A 21,281-nucleotide genomic window follows, 5' to 3' on the forward strand; every position below is an offset into this window, starting at 1 on the left:
ACTATGAGCCTGCTTCTTCCTCTCCCACTCCCCCTGCTCGTGTTCCCTCTCTCGCTGGCTGTCTGTCTGTCAAATAAATAAATAAAATCTTTAAGAAAAATCTCATTTATTGTTGATCAAATTGAGATGCTTTCATACAAATACAAAAATACAAAAAAAATGTAAAAATACATGAATACCCATTGGTGAAACTAATTAGCCAAATCACTGAAATCAATTAATAAAAGAATTAATAAAAGATGAACCCCAGAAAGTCCATATAACCATTCAAATTCATGTTATCTGGAGTCGTTTCTAGATGAAATGTAAATAACTTCTAACCTAAGAAACTCTGAACATTTTCTTCCTAAATGAAGAAGACAGAGAGCTAGAGGCTTGCTTGGCACACTTTTCTTTTTAATAATTTTCTTTGTAAAACACATAGCCTGACACAAGTAATTTGCCTCTTACTGCATATATTTGGATAATAATTCTGGTTATGAATTAAGGTGAACAAGGGAGGGGGCGGGGAGGCAAAAAGCTGATCATTGATAACCGTATTATTTTAGATCTATAATGCTATTGATTTTCTTTGTTTCCCTACGCGTCGTTTTGCTGGCGGTAAGCAAGAAACATTGCCTATTTGTTAAGTGGGTTTCAATGTATGAAAGAAATTGGACACCTGGCTGCTTGCAGCTTGCTTGTTCAGAGCTGAGGCCCCCTGAGGTTCTTGAGCAAACTTCTCCAGTGACAGGATGGCCCGAGGATACGGACACGGGTGACAGTGCCTGGCGGACCCTCACTCCCATCCTGAAATAAAGACTGGAGTATCGTTCAGATCTTGCCATTTTATGTGCAACTCAGGCGACAGCAGCCACTCCTGATTTTCTTCTCTTCACTCGGAGATGGATGGGAAGAAGGAAGAAGCCAGATTTATTTGTGGGACTAAATGTCTTTTCAGACTTCTCCTCCATGATGTCTGTGAAATAAAGGGCACGTCAGTTAGTAACTGACGATATATGATAAATACAGTTCTTCAGAGTCAAGTTGTGCCACTATTTTTGTAGAGGATTTAATCTTCCTTGTAAGAAAGTACCATTATTTCCTTAACTATCCCGTGTGCCTCCAGGAAAAAAATGTGGAGTTCCAGAAGGTGTGATGGAAAAGCAGAAGCTTTAGACTAACTACTTGACTGGGCGGTTATCCACAGTGGGACTCAACTGCCCAGTCTATAAAGGTTTGGTTAAAACAAAGCAAATTAGAGAAGTTTGCTAGGTTGTTGTAAGGCATAGAGATCTTATATGCTAATATCATCAGAATCCATTTACTTACAGGAAAATAAAATCAAGTGATGATCGCACAAATGAGAAGTGAAAATTAGTTTTGAATTGGTTATTTCTGGAACACATACATATAAAAAGTTAAAGTCCTTTAGTTTAAAAATTCAGAAATTTTGTCCATAATATTCAGCTAATATTTACACTACACATTGATTTGATTTTACGGCCTATTATGGGGAAGAAGAAAGAAAGATGAAAAGGGGGAGAGGAAATACAGGGAGTTCAAGGTAAAGAAAAAGACAGAATGAGCCCCGAGGTCAAAATCCAACCACCTAAAGGTCTCTGAGGCTTGAACACTTCCAGGTGACCTGAGCACTCTGTGCCTCTGAGACACAGGGTGGGAAACTCAGCCCCCATGTCAGTCTGCCCACCAGCCGATGGAATTCCTTAAGCTGCACTCGTGCTTCTTTCTTCAATTTTCTGTCCTCATTCTCCCTTACTTCCTCCTGCACCCTCCCCTCTCCTTTGGTCTCGCTCATTCTTCCATTCAGCAGATGTGTGTGTGTGTGTAGGCGTGTGTGTGTGACCTGTGTGTCCGTCTGCTTCAAATGATGAATTCCAGCAGAGAATAAGTCTGTGTGCCTGCCTTCGAGGATCTTACATTCCAGTGGGAACGAATCATTACAAATAAAGGAGCTTTACCAGAATGTCATGTCAGGTAGGGACAGCAGCTGTGAAGAAAAATGAACTAGGGTGAGGGGACGGACGGAGAGTGGTGGGAAGGGACAGTCCTTCGTTATTCGTTATTTGCAGACTCTCGTCCAGTTACTGTGACCAGGGGAGGCCCAGCAGCTTACCCACCCCTGAATTACACTGCACTGATTTACGCGTCTAGGCTCCGAAGTCAACCTGCTGGTTTTGGATCCCAGCTCTGTTACTTACTTCTCTGGGGATCTGAAGTTACTCGTTCTGTGCTTCCGTGTTCTTGAGTATAAAATGGGGATGATAATTGTAACTACCTCCATGTAATGAAGATTGATTGGAAGAGTACCTGTGCAAGGTTCGGTTTTGTACCTGGTACACTAATTTAAACACAAATGGGAGCCATTTTCACTAGCAATATCACTCAGTTATAGTTTATATCCCCTTTCACCTGAAGTAAAATTGTGAGAGTTTTTCTGTTATTCTTTGAAAACCTAGAGTACGCTATCATGTGTACCATCTTTCACATAATCATTTCTCTGTTCCTGGGTATGTTTCCACGGTGTTGTAAATGGAACATGTCACAGAGCTCATATTCTCCCACTCTCTTCCCACCTTTAAACCAAAAAGGAACTACAGTTGACCCTTGAGCAGCACCCTGTAAGTAGGAAATCCATGTGTCACTTCTGGCGCCCCCATAATTCACTGCTAACAGCCTGCTGTTGACAGAAAGCCTCGCCGGCAACACAGAGAGTTTATTAGTACCCGTGCCATGTTCTCACAAGGAAGCAAGCTAGAGAAAAGACAATGTTACAGGAAAATCATCAGGAAGAGAAAAAATACTAAAGTACTGTACTGTATTTATCGAGAAAATCTGCACGTACGTGGATCCTCGCAGTTTAAGCCTGTGTTGTTCAAGGGTCAACTATATAAACTTATGCTCTGATGTATGTTTTCCTGGACTATGGTTAATATTTTGTAACTTGTTCAATTCTACAGGGATTTACACACCACTTAAAGACATTAACAGTTAGAATCAGCATTTCTATTATTTAAAAATAATGTCAAAGAGATTAAGTTACCTGTTTTTGGACTATTTGCTCAGAGAACTTTCCTCTACCCTGTGAGGTCCTTGATCTATGAATGGCTTCTTGGTGCCTATCTCAAGGTATTCTGTACATGTTTGTTTCACAAAATTGGAATTTGAACACCAAACTTTCTGAGGTAAATTTATGCCCAGGTTCCTGGAAGTGCTTTTTATGAAAATAGGCATTTAGTGGGTATTTGTTGATTTGACTTCACCCACTATTTTCCCACTTGGGCTGTGTCCTAAAATTACAGACAATCCACATAGTGATAGTTTAATCTACACAATTGTTATTTTGCAAAGTGCACAATTTTCTGAAAATGACCTAATTTTATTTTGGAAACATTTTAATCTCTGACTCCACTTAACTCTTTTCTTCTTTAAGCCAGAAGGAGAATTTTTAATTATGGTTTTGTGGTCCCTTTTCTGAAAGCAAGTGAAGATATCTACTCCCTTTGCCCTTTCTGTGTGATTCATGACCTTTCAGAGTGATAAAGAGAAAATAAAGCATCTATTAAAACAACAATATATTAAAAATTCCTTTGTGCTTGGACAAATAATTTATTATACTTCATGATCTTTGATAAAACTTATCACAGTGCCATCAATTCTGATTATCCGAGGATAGATTGTTCACTATGTACATTGCCCACGACTGATTCTTAATTCCATTTTTGTCTCCCCCCTGGCATTTAAGACACATGTGGCTATCTTCTTTCTGTCACTTAGTTTGTATTTAGAGAATGTAAAGTATATTTAAAATCAGATGAGGCAAAACAAATATGAATGCAAATACAGGCAAAAAAAATGTATGAACTATAAAACCCAAAACACTCATTTGACTATCTATTAGTTTTGGATTATTTATACCACTGTGTTTCATCCATTATTTAACACAATTAAAAATAAATTACATTATTTTATAGTAAACCTCCTCCTTTGCCAAAAATTCTTAGTGGAGTTGAGGATGAATGGGAATCATTCATATTCTCATTATGTGCGTGAGGACAGAATGATGGTCAAGTTGTCGATATAATTTCTGTATAATTAAATAAAGAATTTCTTATTTAATTAAACAAAGGGGGTTTTGGTGTGGTGGTCACTGTGATTGTTAGGCGCAGGCAATAAGCACCAGGTCCTTTCTGTTTTTAGTCTGACTTCGTGGGATGCAGGTTACACAAAGTGCCACCTGTTAGATCTTCCCCTTAAGGTTTGATCTATTTTAATGACGGGATGAATGGCCACAGGTTAAGCTGGGCCCATACCAGCTTCCTAGAGCCAGTGGAAGAGTAACAGCATTTGAATTTTCTAGGCTGTACGGTTTGATAGGATGAGCATAAAATTTAGAGTAAGAGCTGATCTCAGCTTATCACTTAATCCTTACGTGATCTTTGGCAAGTCACTTACCCTCTGGTTAGGCTCCACGTTTTCCCAAGTTTTTCTTTGTAATTGTTGTGAAAATGAACAGAATCATTTATAAAAATGCTGTGTAAATTCTAAAGCATCGTATGCTAGCTACTCCTGTGAACACGTGAACAATCCGGACGTGGCTGGTGAGCCAGAAGCTTATTGTTATCATGGCTCTATCCCGCAGGGACACAGCCCTCAGAGACGTTATGTCACATTGCCTAGCTTTTAAATCTAGGCAGTGAAGCTAAGTCTTAAATTAGCTCTGGATAAGTTTCAGCTGTCAGGTTCAGTGGTCCTATTTGATTCTTCTCTCCATTCAGTAAATTCATGATCTCCATCTCACCGAGCTAAAATGCATGCATCCTGGAATATTCACGACAAGAGCATGAACCAAGATAATTTGAGCCCCGGCATGTCTCTGGGGACAAAGCAATAGTTAACAATCTGCACAGAAAGGGGGTACACTCTGGAATTCTGAGTACTCACTGCTTCGTGTTGAACATGACTTTCCTTCTTTTCCCCTGGAATGCTGTCGACAGATTCCCTTTGCATTTCTGAACCGATGAGTGGAAGGAATCTTAGGCTGGTGGGGCTTGGTACCTAGAAGCCATAAGCAGAGTTAGCAGGACAGACTTCAGGCAATTGCTCCTGTAATGTGAATTCAGAGGCAGGGAATAGGGAACGAAAAGGTCCGACTGCTTTAAAATGCACCCTCCTTCCCAGATGCCCCCTATCCCTTCTGGCCACTTCTCCCTTAGCGTCATCTGTAGCTTAAATGTTTGCTCCTGTTCGGATGAATGTGTTCTCGGGAAGGGGAAAGAACATTTTAAAAAATAGTAAGTTAAGATTAAGTGGAAATATTTCATCTTCAATTTATTACTCCTGGCTTAATTAGTTCTTTAACAGGTTATCTGGAGTGGAGACAGGAAGGGTGAGTAAGGAGGAAGAAATTCTGGACAGGAGGACAGCACAGTCAAAGTGACAGAAGAGGGAAGAGCAATGGTGCCTAAGGAATGGCAAGTAATTCAGCACAGCTGGGGTGTAAGGTACATGGGGAAAGTGGTAGAAAATGATAACAGACAGTTCAGACAGAGGCTAGATTATGAAAAGTTTGTAGGCCAGGCTGAAAGTGTTTGGATTTTATCCTGTGGGTGATGAAGAACCAAGATGGAGTCTGAAATAATTTCCTGTGGTGTTTAATGTGGAATGGCAGAGACAAGGGATCAAGGCCACAGACACCCAGAACTAGGGACTTCTTTGGGATCGGACACAGCATGTCCACAGAAGCCGCAGTTGCTTGGTGACATGATTTTCTTCAACCTTGTTTGGTAGCTCAGGGTCAGGAAGGAGATGTCAGACACCTTGCTGGTTTCTAACCACCCTAGGGCTAGAGACCTCCAGCTCACCCTGTATATAGGCAGAGAACCAAAAACAATCCCTGCCTCTCTGTTTTCCTTCAGGAATCCTTCTAAGGCATGTCTTCGAATCTGCAAAACACAGGAGTGAATGTTTAATGCAAAGGGCACATTCCATCAGCGGCAAAATTCCCGTGTTCAAATCCTGACTCTGACGCTTATTAGCGGAATGACCTTGGGCAAGTACTTCCCCTCTTGACTATTTATGAGAATGAAATGAAATACCCCGTAGCACGGGGCTACTCAAACGTAAGATTTAGTATCACTGTGTTGTTATTACTGATAATGGTGTATCAAAAAGAAGTGAATGAATACATTTAATACAATTGAGAAAGAAAAGGAATGGGCAAAACAAGATTCTGGGAAAGAGCAGAGATTCCTAAGAAAAAGGTGTTTTAACTCAACTTTAGCATTAAAGTTTCGCTATTTTACCAACAGTTGAGAAGACAAAGGTGTGCAAAGGAGAAGGTGATTCTTGGGGCACTTAATTGTCTCAAGAGCTTTAAAACTTTGCTAAAGATTTCCTAAAATGTATTTAATGCTTCAGTTAAATTACTTTCAAAGATTATTTCTTATCTTCAAATTGGAAGAGAATATTAAAAGTATATACCAATCTTTATTTTTAGGTTGTGCTATTTCAATCCTGTTCAACAAAATTGAGCCTCTGTTATGTGCCAAGCATATGTCTTTGGCCATAAGGAGCTTGGGACTTAGTGGTGGGTGGGAAGTGAAGGTAAGTGTACAAACATCCGATTCACTGGGGAAGATGGTAAGTAAATGTGCTGTAAGGCACGAACCCGGAGAGACTGGGCTTGTCGGGGGTGTGGAATTGACATTTATGGAGTATCTGTGATGTCACTGGTATACATTTTTCTCACTTAATCCTCTCAACAACACTTCGAGGGGCTTTCCAATGAGGAAAGAGATAAAATAATTTATCTAAGATTAACCCTCATTCTGTCACACTCCACATCCTGTCCCCCTGCCCTCTGGGAGCAGATGAGTTCCATCTGGACAGAAAGGTAAGGCTTATGGAAATAATTTCATTTGGAACGTATTAAGTATTTAGCAAAAACGAAGTTGATACTGTAAAACAACAATGACATAATCCACACCCACGGACCCACGCTCCGTTTTACATATGGAAACAATACCGTCAACTGTGAGGTTCTCAGTCCTTTTCATCTGCCCTTAAATGTCACAACTGTCCTGAATTTTGTACTTCTGATTCTCTTGCTTTTGTTTATATAGTTTTACCTTATATGATTTTGGCCCAAACAATATTTTATTTAGTTTTGTCTCTTTTTTGACTTTTATATAAATGAAATAATTACGTAGATATTCTTAAGCAAAACTTTTTCGCTCAGTAGTGTGTGTCAAACTATTATCTACACAGGTGAGTGTTATTTTGGTCCATTTATGCTCACGGCTCCCCAGTGCTCTGGCCTATAAATAGGTTATAATTACGCACTGATTATACTGTTCACGAGCAAGTCGGTACTGCTCTGAGCCCACGTGTACCTGCTTCCTACGCCCGTGTTTAAGAGTCTCCCCGGGGACAGCTCCAGGAGGCTGTACCTATTTTCAACTTCACTGGTTCATATTCAATTGTTTTCCAAAGTGCTTTACAAATTTACACAACTTCCACCACCAGATTCGTGTTCTGATTGTGCCAAATGCACACTGGCCCTTGATATCTGCCAGTCTGCTGAGCGTAAAATCCTATGTTATTGATGTGAATTTCCACGGTTACTAATGAATGGAACACCCCACCCTGTGCTACTGGCAAAGGCTTTTTTATTCCTTTTGTGATGTATCTATTCAAGTATTTAACCATTTTTAACATTGGACTTTTTTTTCTTGTCAATTTTTTAGTTCTTTTGTCTTCTAGATACTAATCCTTTGTCAAATACAAAGGTAGGATACACTTGACAGACAGAGAAGGGCATCGATGTGGCAAGGGCAGCTCAGGCGAACTGTGGGGGCAGGAGAGAGAAACTGGCAGGCAACAACAACTAGCCTGATTGCAGAAGATGGGGCGACAGTAGGTTAAGAACGGGAGACCTGTTTAGAAACGTTCAGTTTGGTTTACCGTGTGGAAGATCTTGAAGAAATCAACTCGTGCCACATGCAGTCTTAGGAATATTAGACATAGAATGGATCGCAGGACCCCCTTCTCTCCTAATTCTGCACGGGCGTGTGTCAATCTATGACAGGCATGTGGTGGCAACCAGAGACGTCCACACCCTATTTCCCCCATCCCCAGCCTGTGACTACATGGCCTCACTTGACAAAAGGGACTTTGCAGATGTGATTAAGGTCAGGAACCTTGAGAAGCGTTATCCAGGTGGTCCAGCCTAGTCACAGCCATCCTTAAAAGCAGACGACATTTCCCACCGGGTCAGAGACCTGTGACCCCAGGAAAACCATCAGAGAGAAGCCATATTTCTGGCTTTGAAGACGAAGGAGGAGGGCCACAAAGTAAAGCTTTGATATTCTCCCCTGGAGCCTCCAGAAAAAGAACAGAGCTGGGGCAACACCTGAATTTTAGCCCAGCAAGACCCAGGTCGGACTTTCTACGTACAGAACTGTGAGATGATTAATTCGTATTGTTTAAACCACCAAGCAGGTAATCATATGTAACAAAAGCAGTAGAAAACTAGTACACCGGAGAGATCGAAAGTCAGGAGACCAAAAGCAAAGTGCTTTCTTTTGTTCGTTTGGGTTTGCTGTTGTTCATTTGTTTTAAGCTACCTTGGGAGAAGAAAGAGACTTGAAAAACTTAAAGTCATGGTCCACTTCAAAGGCCTTGGGAGGTGTACGTTTGAAAAGCAAAGACATTGAGCTCATTTTTTTCCATCTGCATAAAAAGATACAAGGAAAACTGTTCAGCACATACCCACATCTTTTATTCTCTGCCTACTAAACAAGTGTCCATTACGTCCTTCTTTCTCTGGGTCCCCGATTCTCTGGCTCCCATGGCTCAGGTCCTAATGATGCTACCCCGGCACTTCCCAGTCATCTCTATTTGTTCACTCGAATACCTTTTGAGTGCCTACTGTGCGCAAAGCATTAAGCTAAGAACCGGGTATGTAAAGATGTACAAAACATGGTCTTCATCCTCAAGGAACTCACAGAGTTAGTGATGCATATTATCAAATTAGAATATACTGTTTTGAGTACTAAAATAGGTGGATGCCAGTCTCCTGGAATCCTTGTTGATTTTTCTCAAATTGCTTCTGTTTTAATCCAAATTCTGTGTGGCTTATGACTCTTAGTTCAATTCCTACTTATTCTACCAGCTTTTGGACTAGATGATGGCACTGAGTCTTTCCAGCTTTGACCCACTTGGGATTTCCCTAAAGGACTTTATTTTAGACAGTCCCCTCTGATTCCTCCCACTTTGCGCTCATCTAGTCAGTTCCCCCAGTGCTGGTCGGCTCCATGTTGCCAGTCCAGGTAGGTCTGGTTCCCTGAGGTTAACCACCATATTTTGCTGATGTTGAGCTCAAGTGAGCACTGATCTCTTCCATTATGACAAAGATCCAATCACATCAAAACCAGGACTGAACATTACACAAGCACGAAACACCTTCTGCCAACACTCTACTCCCTCCTGGGGAACTGTCCTCCTCCTCTAAGCCTTTAAGCGATGCTCAAGTGTCCCTGAGACACAAGCAAACCCATGAATCAAACTCTTACTCAACCTTAGAGCTATCTGGCTTCCTTACAAAGTCACCTCATGTTTCCCATTTATTTCTCAAGCACCACCCTGTGATTTTCATTGAAATTACCCCCTCCTGGGTCATCAGCTGAAACAATGCCAAATTCAATGTTTACACTTCTAGCGTCCTATGTGACTTCACTGGCACGTTCTACGAATGTGTCCTCGTTACCCTTTACTTAACAACCCTCTCCTGCCTTGACTGCCATCATACTTGCTTGTGGTTTTCTTTTCAGCCTCCAGATGGGCTTATCTCAATGCTCAAGATGCATCTCCACTTGGATGTCTCACAAGCATCTAGGCTTAAACCCGTCCCAAACCAAACTCACTGTCCTTTTCTTCAGACCTGTTTTTTCTCTTGTGTATTCTGCAAATATGATTTCTGTAAAGTTTAAAATCCTTATGTTGCCCCATAACAACCATTGTGATCTAGCCTCTATAAACTTTTCTTGCTCTATTTCCTACCATGTCCTCCTTACTTGCTCATTGGACTCCCAAGTCTTGAAAAACTTGATGATGTATCAGAGTGTTTCATTATTTAGTGCTTTTACTTAAATAGGATTCAACTAAACAAAGGAGACCAAAATTGCCTCTTTGTTACATCCCATTTACTTCTGTGTGATTATCTCAAGAATTAAATTTTCTTAGAAGTACTATTCTACTGAACTGTAGCTTTTTGTTTACATATTTCCCCTCCACTGGACTGTGACATTATTGAAAAGCCCTGGACTGTTCACCTTTGAATTCTCCACGTCTAGCACAGTGTCACAGTATCATAAGAGTTTAATTCTTGTCTGCTCATCTAAAAAAACCAAACAAACTGAAATAAACAAAAAAACCAAAACAAAACCAATGGTCTTACTTTTGCCGGTCAAATACCAGAGGATATTCATATTTTTGCTGCTTCTCCGTGAACTTGTTTTCTTCTTTTATTTGTACAGGATATTCATTCACATCACATGGCAAAATGAAATCACTTCTTTGTGATATTTCAAGCATTCTTCGCTGTCCAAAATATCCACAGTACTGACCACTGAAGGCATGCCAAAGCCTGAGGAGAGACGAAGATAGGGAGAAGAAAGTGACTGGAATTCAGTAGAAGTTATTCTCTTTATTAGATCATTTATATGGATTTTCCCTGGGCCATTAGGGATCTGAAGCTTGATTCTAGGACTCTTCCTATTAGATACATGAAACTAATCAGAGCATAAGCATTTTTATCAGTTAGGATTCTAATCTACAACAGTTTTGGGAAGTGTGAACTTGAATCTGTCCTTATGATACCCATTCATTAAAGCCAGAAAACAAGGAACAGATATTTTCCAGAATAACCCTGCGCATTTAAGGTGATCAGAACCCATGTTGGCAGACAGCATCTTAGCGGAGTTAGGCCTTTGAACGGGCTGCAGCTCAGCTGTCTACCTCCATATCGGCATCAGTAGAACTTGCGGGAGGGGGTTTCCTATGGTTGCTTTTCCTATTACCTCCGTCCGTAAGTCCTACTATTACGAAAACACCTCTACGATTTTTTTTGTAGATGGAAACATCTACAACCATTTTTTATGGCTGCGTTCTGAAATAAGATGGCAAAAGAAGTGGCTCTTTCTCTGTGTGCACTGTCTCCCCATCGGTTCAGAGCATGAGGTCCCTCTAAGTAGCCCACTTGCTTTAAAGTACTACAGAATGTCGTTAGCAGGACTATGTGCCCTCGGTCTCAAGGACGGATAAAAGAATGTGGAAGATCTTTTATTATGTCTTGATTTCAACCTCAGAGTAGCCAATGATGGAAGCAGTCATCCTGACCCATGAGGAGGACCAGCTAAATGAGCTAAGAGTTAATTCCACGAAGTCCTAGTGGTTTCCCAGGTCAAGGGGGCAGACGTTGACGAGAAGGCAGAGCAGAGGTATCCAGCCAGCACTCCCCACATCTGACAGCATCCTAAGAATGTAACATAAACACTCTCTATCCCTTACATATTTGAACTCCCCAACACTGCATCAACGCTGTGGCCTTCCCAAAGTGAAATGGACCAGCCCTCCCAGCATGGAAGTTAGAGGGTAAGGACGACCGTCAGGACAACTCTAAACCCACTGTGTTCTCGGCCAGGACGGAAGCAGCTTCTGCTCGGCTTTGTTGTGTGGCATTTCCTGCTGCAGGTGGGATTCTCCCAGATGACTGATCCCACCTCTCAGCCTGACTTCCCGGGCCGCAGAAAGGGATCTTCACCCCTCCTGTCCTCTGTCCAAGAGCTAAGCCTTTATTACCGTTCTTCCTATTACAAAATCAGCATCTTTTTGACAAGAAAGATTTTGCGTGTTAAACTTGCCTCCTCTGTTAGGAAGTGGCAGCCGGTGCTCACAAAAGGACAGAGCTTAGTTAGAAAAAGAACTGTCTCTGAGATAGCTATTCCTAGAGCTACTTTTTCTGAACTGCGTATCTAGGGAGATCTTCACTTGAAGGAGTCATGAAAGTAATTTCTCTGTGCCGAGGGTGACCAGTCTGAGCAGGGACTGTTTATAACAACAGACGTGCGTGCACATGTGACATGTGGGGTGTGTGTGTGTGTGTGTGAGCAAGCTACCATCCCCAATTAGCACGTCTGCTCACAGGTAGCTGAAAATAAGCTGGAACAGAGAGACCCAAGGGACAGAGTCATGAAAAACATCTCTAATAATGAAATGTCATGTCCTTTATTTTTCCTATGAATAAAACAATAGATTCCCTTTCTGGCAGAAGAAAAGCTCTATTTGACCCCAGTTGCGACCTTATCCCCGCAGACTCACCTCTAACTCAACGTTTCTAAAAGTGGACATTCACCCTTCCACACTCAAAGTACTTTCCTCTTTTAGTGCCTCCTCTCTTCATGAATGGTACCGACATTCCCTGAGTTGTAGAGGTCAGGAGGTATCCTTGCATCTATTGCTTACCTCCCCTTTCAGTTAAAGTTTCTGTCTCCTGGATTTTACCTCCTAGATAGTTCCCGGAGCCAGACGATTTCCCTCCAGCCTGTTGCCACTACCCTAGTCCTGCCCACTGCACCCAGCACAGACCTCAACTGTTCTCTTTGCTCCCACCTTGCTGCTCTGAAGTCCATTCCCTACATGTTATTTTTTTTTTTGAATGTACATCAGATTATGTTAGTCCTTCACTTAAACTCCTTTGGTGGCTGTTTCTTTCAAGGTGAAGATTCAAATCAGCCTCAGGGTCACACAGGGTCTTCTATACAATGTAAAATATTCCTTCCTCTTTGCCTTCATTATGTTTAAACTTTCCAATACCCTTTGAAGTCTCTCTCTCCCAATCGCTCCTGACTTTATTCACCCAGGAGGATAATTCATTACCATGATTTTGAGACATTTTAATATGTAGCAATTTGTCTCCAGAAATGTCATGACATTTCCTTTCTCTGTGTGTGTATTCAGCATCTTGTGTACAAATCCTTAGCATCATCCAGGCGATTACAAACGAGTAGACTCTGCAAAATCGTCACATTGTCGATGAAAACATTAGCTCGCTTTCACTTTTCTCAGCATTAGGCTGCACTTTGCTGTTACTTTCTTTGTGACTTTTGATCCCGTGTCTCCTGTGGCCTTACCAGGGGGGGGTCTACCTTTCTTGGATAATCATCTTGCTTAATTCTTTGAAATGAATCCACACACACACACACACACACACACACACACACCACTTTTAGTAAAGTAGTTGTTATATTTCTAATGTACAGGAACAGGACATCTCATCTCCTTGGGCATGGAAAAGAATTCCAGACCAGCGGCCGTCTTTTCAAAGCCCTTTGTGCGGGCTACCTCTTGTCTGTGTATGTATTTATTTATTTTAATGATCTGATCAAGAGTCTAGTTACTTACACTTTAGCTTAAGATTTTTACTTCTCATGCTCGAAACCCCAAATTCACAATATGGAGGTCCATACCTTACAGAGCCATCGATGGAGGCAGTAAGCACCATTTGCTTGTCCTCTACATAGATTACTTGAGTAACTTCTAAAGAATGAGCACGCCAGGCAAGCAGCTGCTTCAGTTTCTAGAGAGCAACAATAAAGCGTTTCCAGTGGAACAAGTATGTGCTGCTCAAAATCCAATCTCGAGCAAAACCATTAACCATTAACGAGCCAAGCTTATGAGTGAATGGGGTGGACATCTGTGCAAGAGGCAGCCCCTCTCCCTGGGAGCTCTTCTTTGCTCAGAGACCCAGACTCCGTGTTTCGGTGTTTGCTAATGTGCACATACCCCTGAGAGAGGAAAGAGCTTATGTCTTAGCAATTTCTCCTTTGAGTGAGGATTAACAACTCATTTAGTTGAGGGTCACAAGACGATTCGATGAAGGAAAAGCCTTAGGAGAAGGGCTGTAGGAGGCCAAGGCAGAGTGGAATCAGGAACAGGAGGAAGCAGAGATGAAAGGTGTAGACCAAAGGGGAGGCTGGCAAAACTTTCCCATTTTCAAATTTTATCCAGAGATAGCCCTGGCTATTTTGTTTTTTGTTTTTGTTTTTGTTTTTGGGGGTTTTTTTTGGTGGTGGCAGGGATGGCAGCAGGGTTATATATGATAAGGAGTAGACGGAAGGGATGGGCCTGGCTCATCCTCTTTCAGAGACATCAGGAGGCTTGGTTGCTACGGTCCTTCACGATGTGTCTTATTCTCAGGTGTGGAGCCCTTAAACAGGCCTGAGCTGTGTGAACCAGAGGTGTCGGCTGGGCAGCTGGCTCTGTAGCAACGTCCCCTTCAAGCATGTTCCCTCTCTATCTCTGATGAACCCAGATCAAGACGACTTCTTCCCGGGCCATCTACCTAGGGCATTGGTGTGGCTAGAATTCTGGCAGATTGGGAGTCCTCCTAGGAGTCTCCTATTCATTTAGACTCTAAAGGTCAGACACAATTCCTCCTAATTTCTTGGCCTTCTGACTACATTCCCTCAAGCTGTTCTTAGAAAACCAGGGCAAAATCTGTATTCTCCCACTTCTTATTGTCTCATAGCTAGTCAAGAATATCTTGTCATCCAAGGGTTCTTTCTCTGTCTTGGGATGGGATTCTCCAAGGCAAGTGTTTCTCTACTATGTGCCGTATCTATAGTAAGAAACACATTTTACTTCATGAGTCAGTAAACAGATAAACACCTGCACGTGCATCCTGAACAAGTTTCGGTACCCTTCACGCAAAGACACTTAACCTAACTTGATGCGTCGTCTAGTCTACTCTATTGCATTTCATTCCACTCCGTTCCCTTTTTTTAAAGGAAAATATGGTCACCACCCATTCAATTGATTTTATAACCTACAAGTGGGTTACACCTATATTTAGAAAAACATTGCTCTAAGACTTTCTTTCTTCTGTAGAGACGTGTATATTATCATATGGATGATTTTCTTTCTATGGACAGGTTTTGGCTATCCTATCTCCTAGAATATCTCTATTATATGGAGCACCTTTTTCACAGCAATATTGCGAGAGAACCAGATTAACATCTGATGTATACACTGACCTATTAGGTTTTGGTTGTAGTTGTAATCTATACCTGAACCTGGTTTAATTCATGGTATATATTAGTCTGTGTAATAGTGAGGTATCTTATAACCAGATTCTGCTGTATATTTGTACACAGGCAGCCATGGACAAAGTGGACAAACACATTGTCCAAATACAGAAAAGGTTGAAATGAGATTGAATATGGAGAATTTCAAATAAGTCATTAAAGTCTGCTTTTAAATTTGTAAAAATGCTTTAAGTCTAATTCAGTATTATTTTATAACTTTATTTTTAAGACTCTCTCTAAATGTAAAGGTCTTGTTTTCCAGTTTATGGAAAGTCCATTTACAAAACTGTAGGCTTTGGGTCATATTTTTATGTCTTAAAGTTAATAACACAATACGATAATCACCATGATTCAGAGAAAACAGATAAATGTTATTTGTTTTTGTCCCTCTCACAACCTGCTTGATTGTAAGCCATTTGTAGCTGTTGATGAGTGAAACTTTGTGCTTCGTGAGTTTGAATGTTGTTTTCTGTTTGATAGTAGTGAGGGTTGTATATGGAAAGAATTTGGATTTGAGGACAAGAAGCCCCAGTTGAGTCACTACCTGTCTATGTGCTCCTGGGCAAGCCAGTCTCTGGTTGCCCCTCAGCAAAGCGGAGATGATCATACTAAAGCTAAACGTCTGAACATTATAAAACTCTAATTGGTTCTTGGAAACAAAAAGAAAATTCTATGGATCAAATGAAATAATGTTTGAAACAGTAACCATTCTGCGACACTCTGCAAGGAATCCAGTCCTAATCTATGTAACCGTATGTTACTACCTACAATCCGAAAGCAAAAAAACTGTTATTTGCTTGCTTTTTGCATTTGAAATATGAACTTAAAGGGAAATAAGCCGAGGGTAAAATAGTGCTCCCTTGCTGCAACCTTTAATTAGCGTTGAGTCTTTACAATATATATTCGTATATCCACATTCACACAAAAAATGCATATTTAAATGGTTATAAATAAGATTGGTGACATTTACGTTGCATTAACACTAAAAAGAGCATAAAATATGCTTGAATTACAAGGAGGATTTAGACTAGATGTGAGGAAGAGTTTCTTTTTAATTGAACTACAGTTGACGTACAGTGTCATGTTACTTGCACGTGCACAGCCTACAGCCTACTGCTTGGACAGTTCTAGACGGTACGCAGTGCTCGCCCAATGAACACGGCTACCGTCCATCTCCATACAAAGTGGTAACAGTGTTGTTGACTATATTCCCCATGCTGTACTTTTCGTCCCCGTGACTTATTTATACCGGCTGCACACTAGATTAGACTTGTAAGGTAAAGTCATGGAATCTCCTTCTGTGAAGATATATAAGCTATACAGACTGACTAGGGAGGAGCTGATGATGTGTGAACTCTTTTAAGCTCTGGGTTTCTACAATAGATTCTCTCTAATAAGTGAAAACATGAAGACAATATAAAGTGGCCCATGGCTGGCTCACTCACTCACTCATTCATCCTCTTTTCACCAGTAAACCATTGTTATTTGGCATGTAGCTTGTTTCTTGTTTCTTTTTTTATTTCAAGGATAATTAACATACAATGTTATATTAGTTTTAGGTGTGCAATGATTTAACAATTCTATACATTTCTCAGCGCCCATCAAGATAAGAGTACTCTTAAGACTCAGTAGTCTTATACATGACTCAAGAGTAGGGAGTCTTGTCTTGTTCTACCATTTGTGGTATCTTGCACAGAGAAAAGGTCAATTAGTATGTGCTGGTTCATGAATTAAACTAAAACTAAAGTTCTTACCTTTTCTTCATGAGGTGGGTCCAGGAAGGAACTAATACTGCAAAGGATAACATGTCCTTCTGCATAAAATGTAAGCATTGGAATTTTTAGTTAGCTATCATGTTATCTAAGCAGATATAACCCAGACTGACAAATTAATTTGACTTAGGCATTTATAACACTAAATAGGATAGAAACTGCAAAACCAGAAATGAAAGAAAAAATTTATATCAATTTTTATACGTAGGAATTCTGTTTTGTTGAGTATACATGGCAACCTCATTATGACTTATTGTTGCTAAGGATACTCAAAGTTCTTCTAGATGTCCAGGTAGATGAAACAGAGATGAACACTCCACTCCCAAATGGAGTCCAAACCCTTACACAGATGATCATTCTACAGTCCAAACCCTCACACAGACGATCGTTCTAACGGTCCAAACCCTCACACAGACGATCGTTCTACGGTCCAAACCCTCACACAGACGATCGTTCTACGGTCCAAACCCTCACACAGACGATCGTTCTACGGTCCAAACCCTCACACAGACGATCGTTCTACGGTCCAAACCCTCACACAGACGATCGTTCTACGGTCCAAACCCTCACACAGACGATCGTTCTACGGTCCAAACCCTCACACAGACGATCGTTCTACGGTCCAAACCCTCACACAGACGATCGTTCTACGGTCCAAACCCTCACACAGACGATCGTTCTACGGTCCAAACCCTCACACAGACGATCGTTCTACGGTCCAAACCCTCACACAGACGATCGTTCTACGGTCCAAACCCTCACACAGACGATCGTTCTACGGTCCAAACCCTCACACAGACGATCGTTCTACGGTCCAAACCCTCACACAGACGATCGTTCTACGGTCCAAACCCTCACACAGACGATCGTTCTACGGTCCAAACCCTCACACAGACGATCGTTCTACGGTCCAAACCCTCACACAGACGATCGTTCTACGGTCCAAACCCTCACACAGACGATCGTTCTACGGTCCAAACCCTCACACAGACGATCGTTCTACGGTCCAAACCCTCACACAGACGATCGTTCTACGGTCCAAACCCTCACACAGACGATCGTTCTACGGTCCAAACCCTCACACAGACGATCGTTCTACGGTCCAAACCCTCACACAGACGATCGTTCTACGGTCCAAACCCTCACACAGACGATCGTTCTACAGCAAACCCTCACACAGACGATCGTTCTACAGTCCAAACCCTCACACAGATGATCGTTCTACAGTCCAAACCATTACACAGATGATCATTCTACAGTCCAAACGCTTACACAGATGATCGTTCTACAGTCCAAACCATCATTGCAAAACTAGATTTCAAAAAGCAGCAGGGACTACATAGAGGCATATTCAAACCGCAGAAAGAAACAAAGTCTTGCAAGAAACCAGAAGGAAAAAACACCTTATTTATAAAGGAACAATATAAGAATTACACTTAACTTCTCAGAAACCATGCAAGCAAGAAGACATTGGAATGAAATATTTAAGTGTTGAGAGAAAAATCATCAACGTAGAATTCTGTACCTCGTGAAGTTGTCCTTTAAAAATGAAGGAGAAATACAGACTTTCCCAGATAAACAGAACTCGAGAGAATTTGTTGCTAGTAGACCTGCCTTGCAAGAAATATTAAAAGAAGTTCTTGGGGAGCCTGGGTGGCCCATTGATTAAGCCTCTGTCTTTGGCTCAGGTCGTGATCCCAGGGTCCTGGGATCGAGCCCCACATCAGGCTCCCTGTTCAGTGGAGAGCCTGCTTCTCCCTCTCCCTCTGCATGTGCATGCTCTCTCTCTCAAATAAATAAATAAAATCTTATAAAAAAATACTAAAAGAAGTTCTTTTTTAAAAGATTTCATTTATTTACTTGCCAGAAAGAGAGAGAGAGCACGAGCAGGGGGAACAGCAGGCAGAGGGAGAAGCAGGCTCCCCTCTGAGCAAGGAGCCCAATGTGGGGCTCGATCCCAGGACCCTGGGATCATGACCTGGGCTGAAGGCAGAGGTTTAACTGACTGAGCCACCCAGGCGTCCCTAAAAGAGGTTCTTAAAAGAGAAGGAAAATGATATAGGCAAGAAATTCAGATTTATACAAAGAGAAGAGAGCATAATAGAAGGAAAAAGTGAAGATAAAGTAAAAACCAACAGCAGTTTATTTAAAGCAGTAACAGCAACAATATATTTGACGATTGTAACTTATAGATACATGAAATGAATAACAGCTATGACACAAGGGGCAGGAGGGAGAAATTAGGAATACTTTGTTATTATAAGGTACTTGTACAGCCAGTGAGGTGGTGTGGTGTTGTTTGAAAGTGAACACGAATTAGTTGTAAATATGTATTTCAAACTCTAGGGAAATCACTCAAAACAATTTAAAAAGATGTATAATTGATATGCTAAGAAAAGATATGCTAAGAGAAAGTGAAATGATATAAAATGTTCACTTAAAACCACAAAAGGCAGAAAGAGAGTGAAAGACAAAACCAAGAAGAAAAAACAAGGGAAACAAATAGAAGATAGTAAGAAATATGATAGATATTAATTCAACTATATCAATAATCACTTTAGATGTCAATAGTCCAAGTAAACCACTTAGACTGAGATTATCAGAATGGATTAAAAAACTATACCCAATTATATGTTGCCTACAAGAAATCCACTTCATATGTAAGGACACATAGAGATTAAAAGTAAAGGGACAGAGAAAGATTTACCATGTTAACGCTAATCAACAGAAAGCAAGAGCAGCTGTGTTTCAAACAGAGAAGACTTCGGAGTAAGAGATATTATCAGGGTAGTAAGGAGGGCACGTATTGCATGGTGCACTGGGTGTTATACGCAGCGAATGAATCATCGAACTTTACATCGGAAACCGGGGATGTACTGTATGGTGACTAACATAATATAATAAAAAAACATTAAAAAAAGAGATATTATCAGGGATGATTAGGGGCATTATATAACAATAAATTCTCCAAGAAGACCACAACCCTTAACAAGTACGTGCCTAACATACAGTGTCAAGATATGTGGGGTGAAAACCAACAGAACTGCAAGGAGAAATCGATAATGCACTTTTATAGTTGGAAACTTTAGCACCCTTCTATGAGAAATGGACAGATCCAGCAAGCAGAAAATCAGTAAGGACATAGCTGAACTCAAAAACACCATCAGTCAACTAGATGTAATTGATCTCTATAGGCTGCTGCGTCCAGCACATATTAATCTCAAGGTCTCATGGAACAGTCACCAAGACAAACCACATTCTGGACCACAAATGACACCTTAAAAAATCTGAAATAATAGAAATCATACAGTGAAATGCCCTCAGACTACAACAGAATAAATTGGAAATCAATAAGAAAAAGACAGCTGGAAAATCCCAGAATAAGTAGCAATGAAACCACACACTTCTAAATAATAGATCATAGAAAAAAAATCTCAAGAGAAATCTTTAAATATTTTGAACTAAATAAAAATGAAAATATGACATCAGGGGGTGCCTGGGTAGTGCAGTCGTTAAGCGTCTGCCTTCGGCTCAGGGCGTGATCCCGGCGTTCTGGGATCGAGCCCCACATCAGGCTCTTCCACTGTGAGCCTGCTTCTTCCTCTCCCACTCCCCTGCTGTGTTCCCCCTCTCGCTGGCTGTCTCTCAAATAAATGAAAAAAAAATCTAAAAAAAAAGAAAACATGACGTCAGAATTTGAGGGAAGCAGCGGAAGCAGTGTTTACAGGGCAATGTATATGCACGTGTTAGAGAGAAAGAAAGATCGAGAATCTAAGCTTCCACCTGAGGACTAGGTGAAAAAGAGCAAATTAATCCAAAGTAAGCAGAAGGAGAGAAATAATAAAAATCAGAGCAGAAATCAATGAAACTGAAAAGAGGAACCCAATAGAGAAAATCAATGAAACCAAAAGCTGTTTTTTTCCCCAATATTTTATTTATTTATTTGACAGAGAGAGAGAGAGAACGTGCGAGAGAGCACAAGCAGGGGGAAGGGCAGGATCCCGGGATCATGACCCGAGCCGAACGGAGATGCTTAACTGACTGAGCCACCCAGGTGCCCCCAACAGCAGGTTCTTTAAAAAGATCAATAAAGGTGATCAACTTCTAGCCAGGTTAACTAAGAAAAAAAAAATCTCAGGGGAATTTAGAGGATAATAAAGGAATGCTATGAATTCTATGCCCACAAATTTAATAACCCAAATGAAATGGACCAATTGCTTGAAAGACACAATCTGCCAAAACTCACACAAGAAGAAACAGACAATCTGAATAGACCTTATATTATTAAAGAAATTAAAGTAATTAATAATCTTCCCAAGCAGAAACCACTAGGTTAAAATGGGTTTAATGGTGAATACAGCAC

At 40.9% G+C, this 21,281-nt stretch overlaps 1 protein-coding gene across 1 annotated transcript in view; it reads right to left on the reverse strand.

Annotated features, from left to right (window-relative positions):
* Positions 1-256: 256 nt before the first annotated feature.
* WDR64 (WD repeat domain 64) overlaps positions 257-21,281 on the reverse strand; it is a 119,570-nt gene continuing 98,545 nt past the window's right edge. Inside the window, exons 22-28 of the mRNA XM_034666663.1 lie at positions 16,901-16,959; positions 13,530-13,639; positions 10,460-10,648; positions 8,628-8,733; positions 5,865-5,945; positions 4,945-5,058; positions 257-958 (exon numbers count right to left, since the gene is read on the reverse strand). Of these exons, the coding sequence (XP_034522554.1) occupies positions 875-958; positions 4,945-5,058; positions 5,865-5,945; positions 8,628-8,733; positions 10,460-10,648; positions 13,530-13,639; positions 16,901-16,959 (743 nt within the window). The 3' untranslated portion in view covers positions 257-874. The remainder of the gene's footprint in view (positions 959-4,944; positions 5,059-5,864; positions 5,946-8,627; positions 8,734-10,459; positions 10,649-13,529; positions 13,640-16,900; positions 16,960-21,281) is intronic.

Source organism: Ailuropoda melanoleuca, chromosome 8 (genome assembly GCF_002007445.2).
Source record: "Ailuropoda melanoleuca isolate Jingjing chromosome 8, ASM200744v2, whole genome shotgun sequence".
Lineage (NCBI taxonomy): Eukaryota > Metazoa > Chordata > Mammalia > Carnivora > Ursidae > Ailuropoda > Ailuropoda melanoleuca.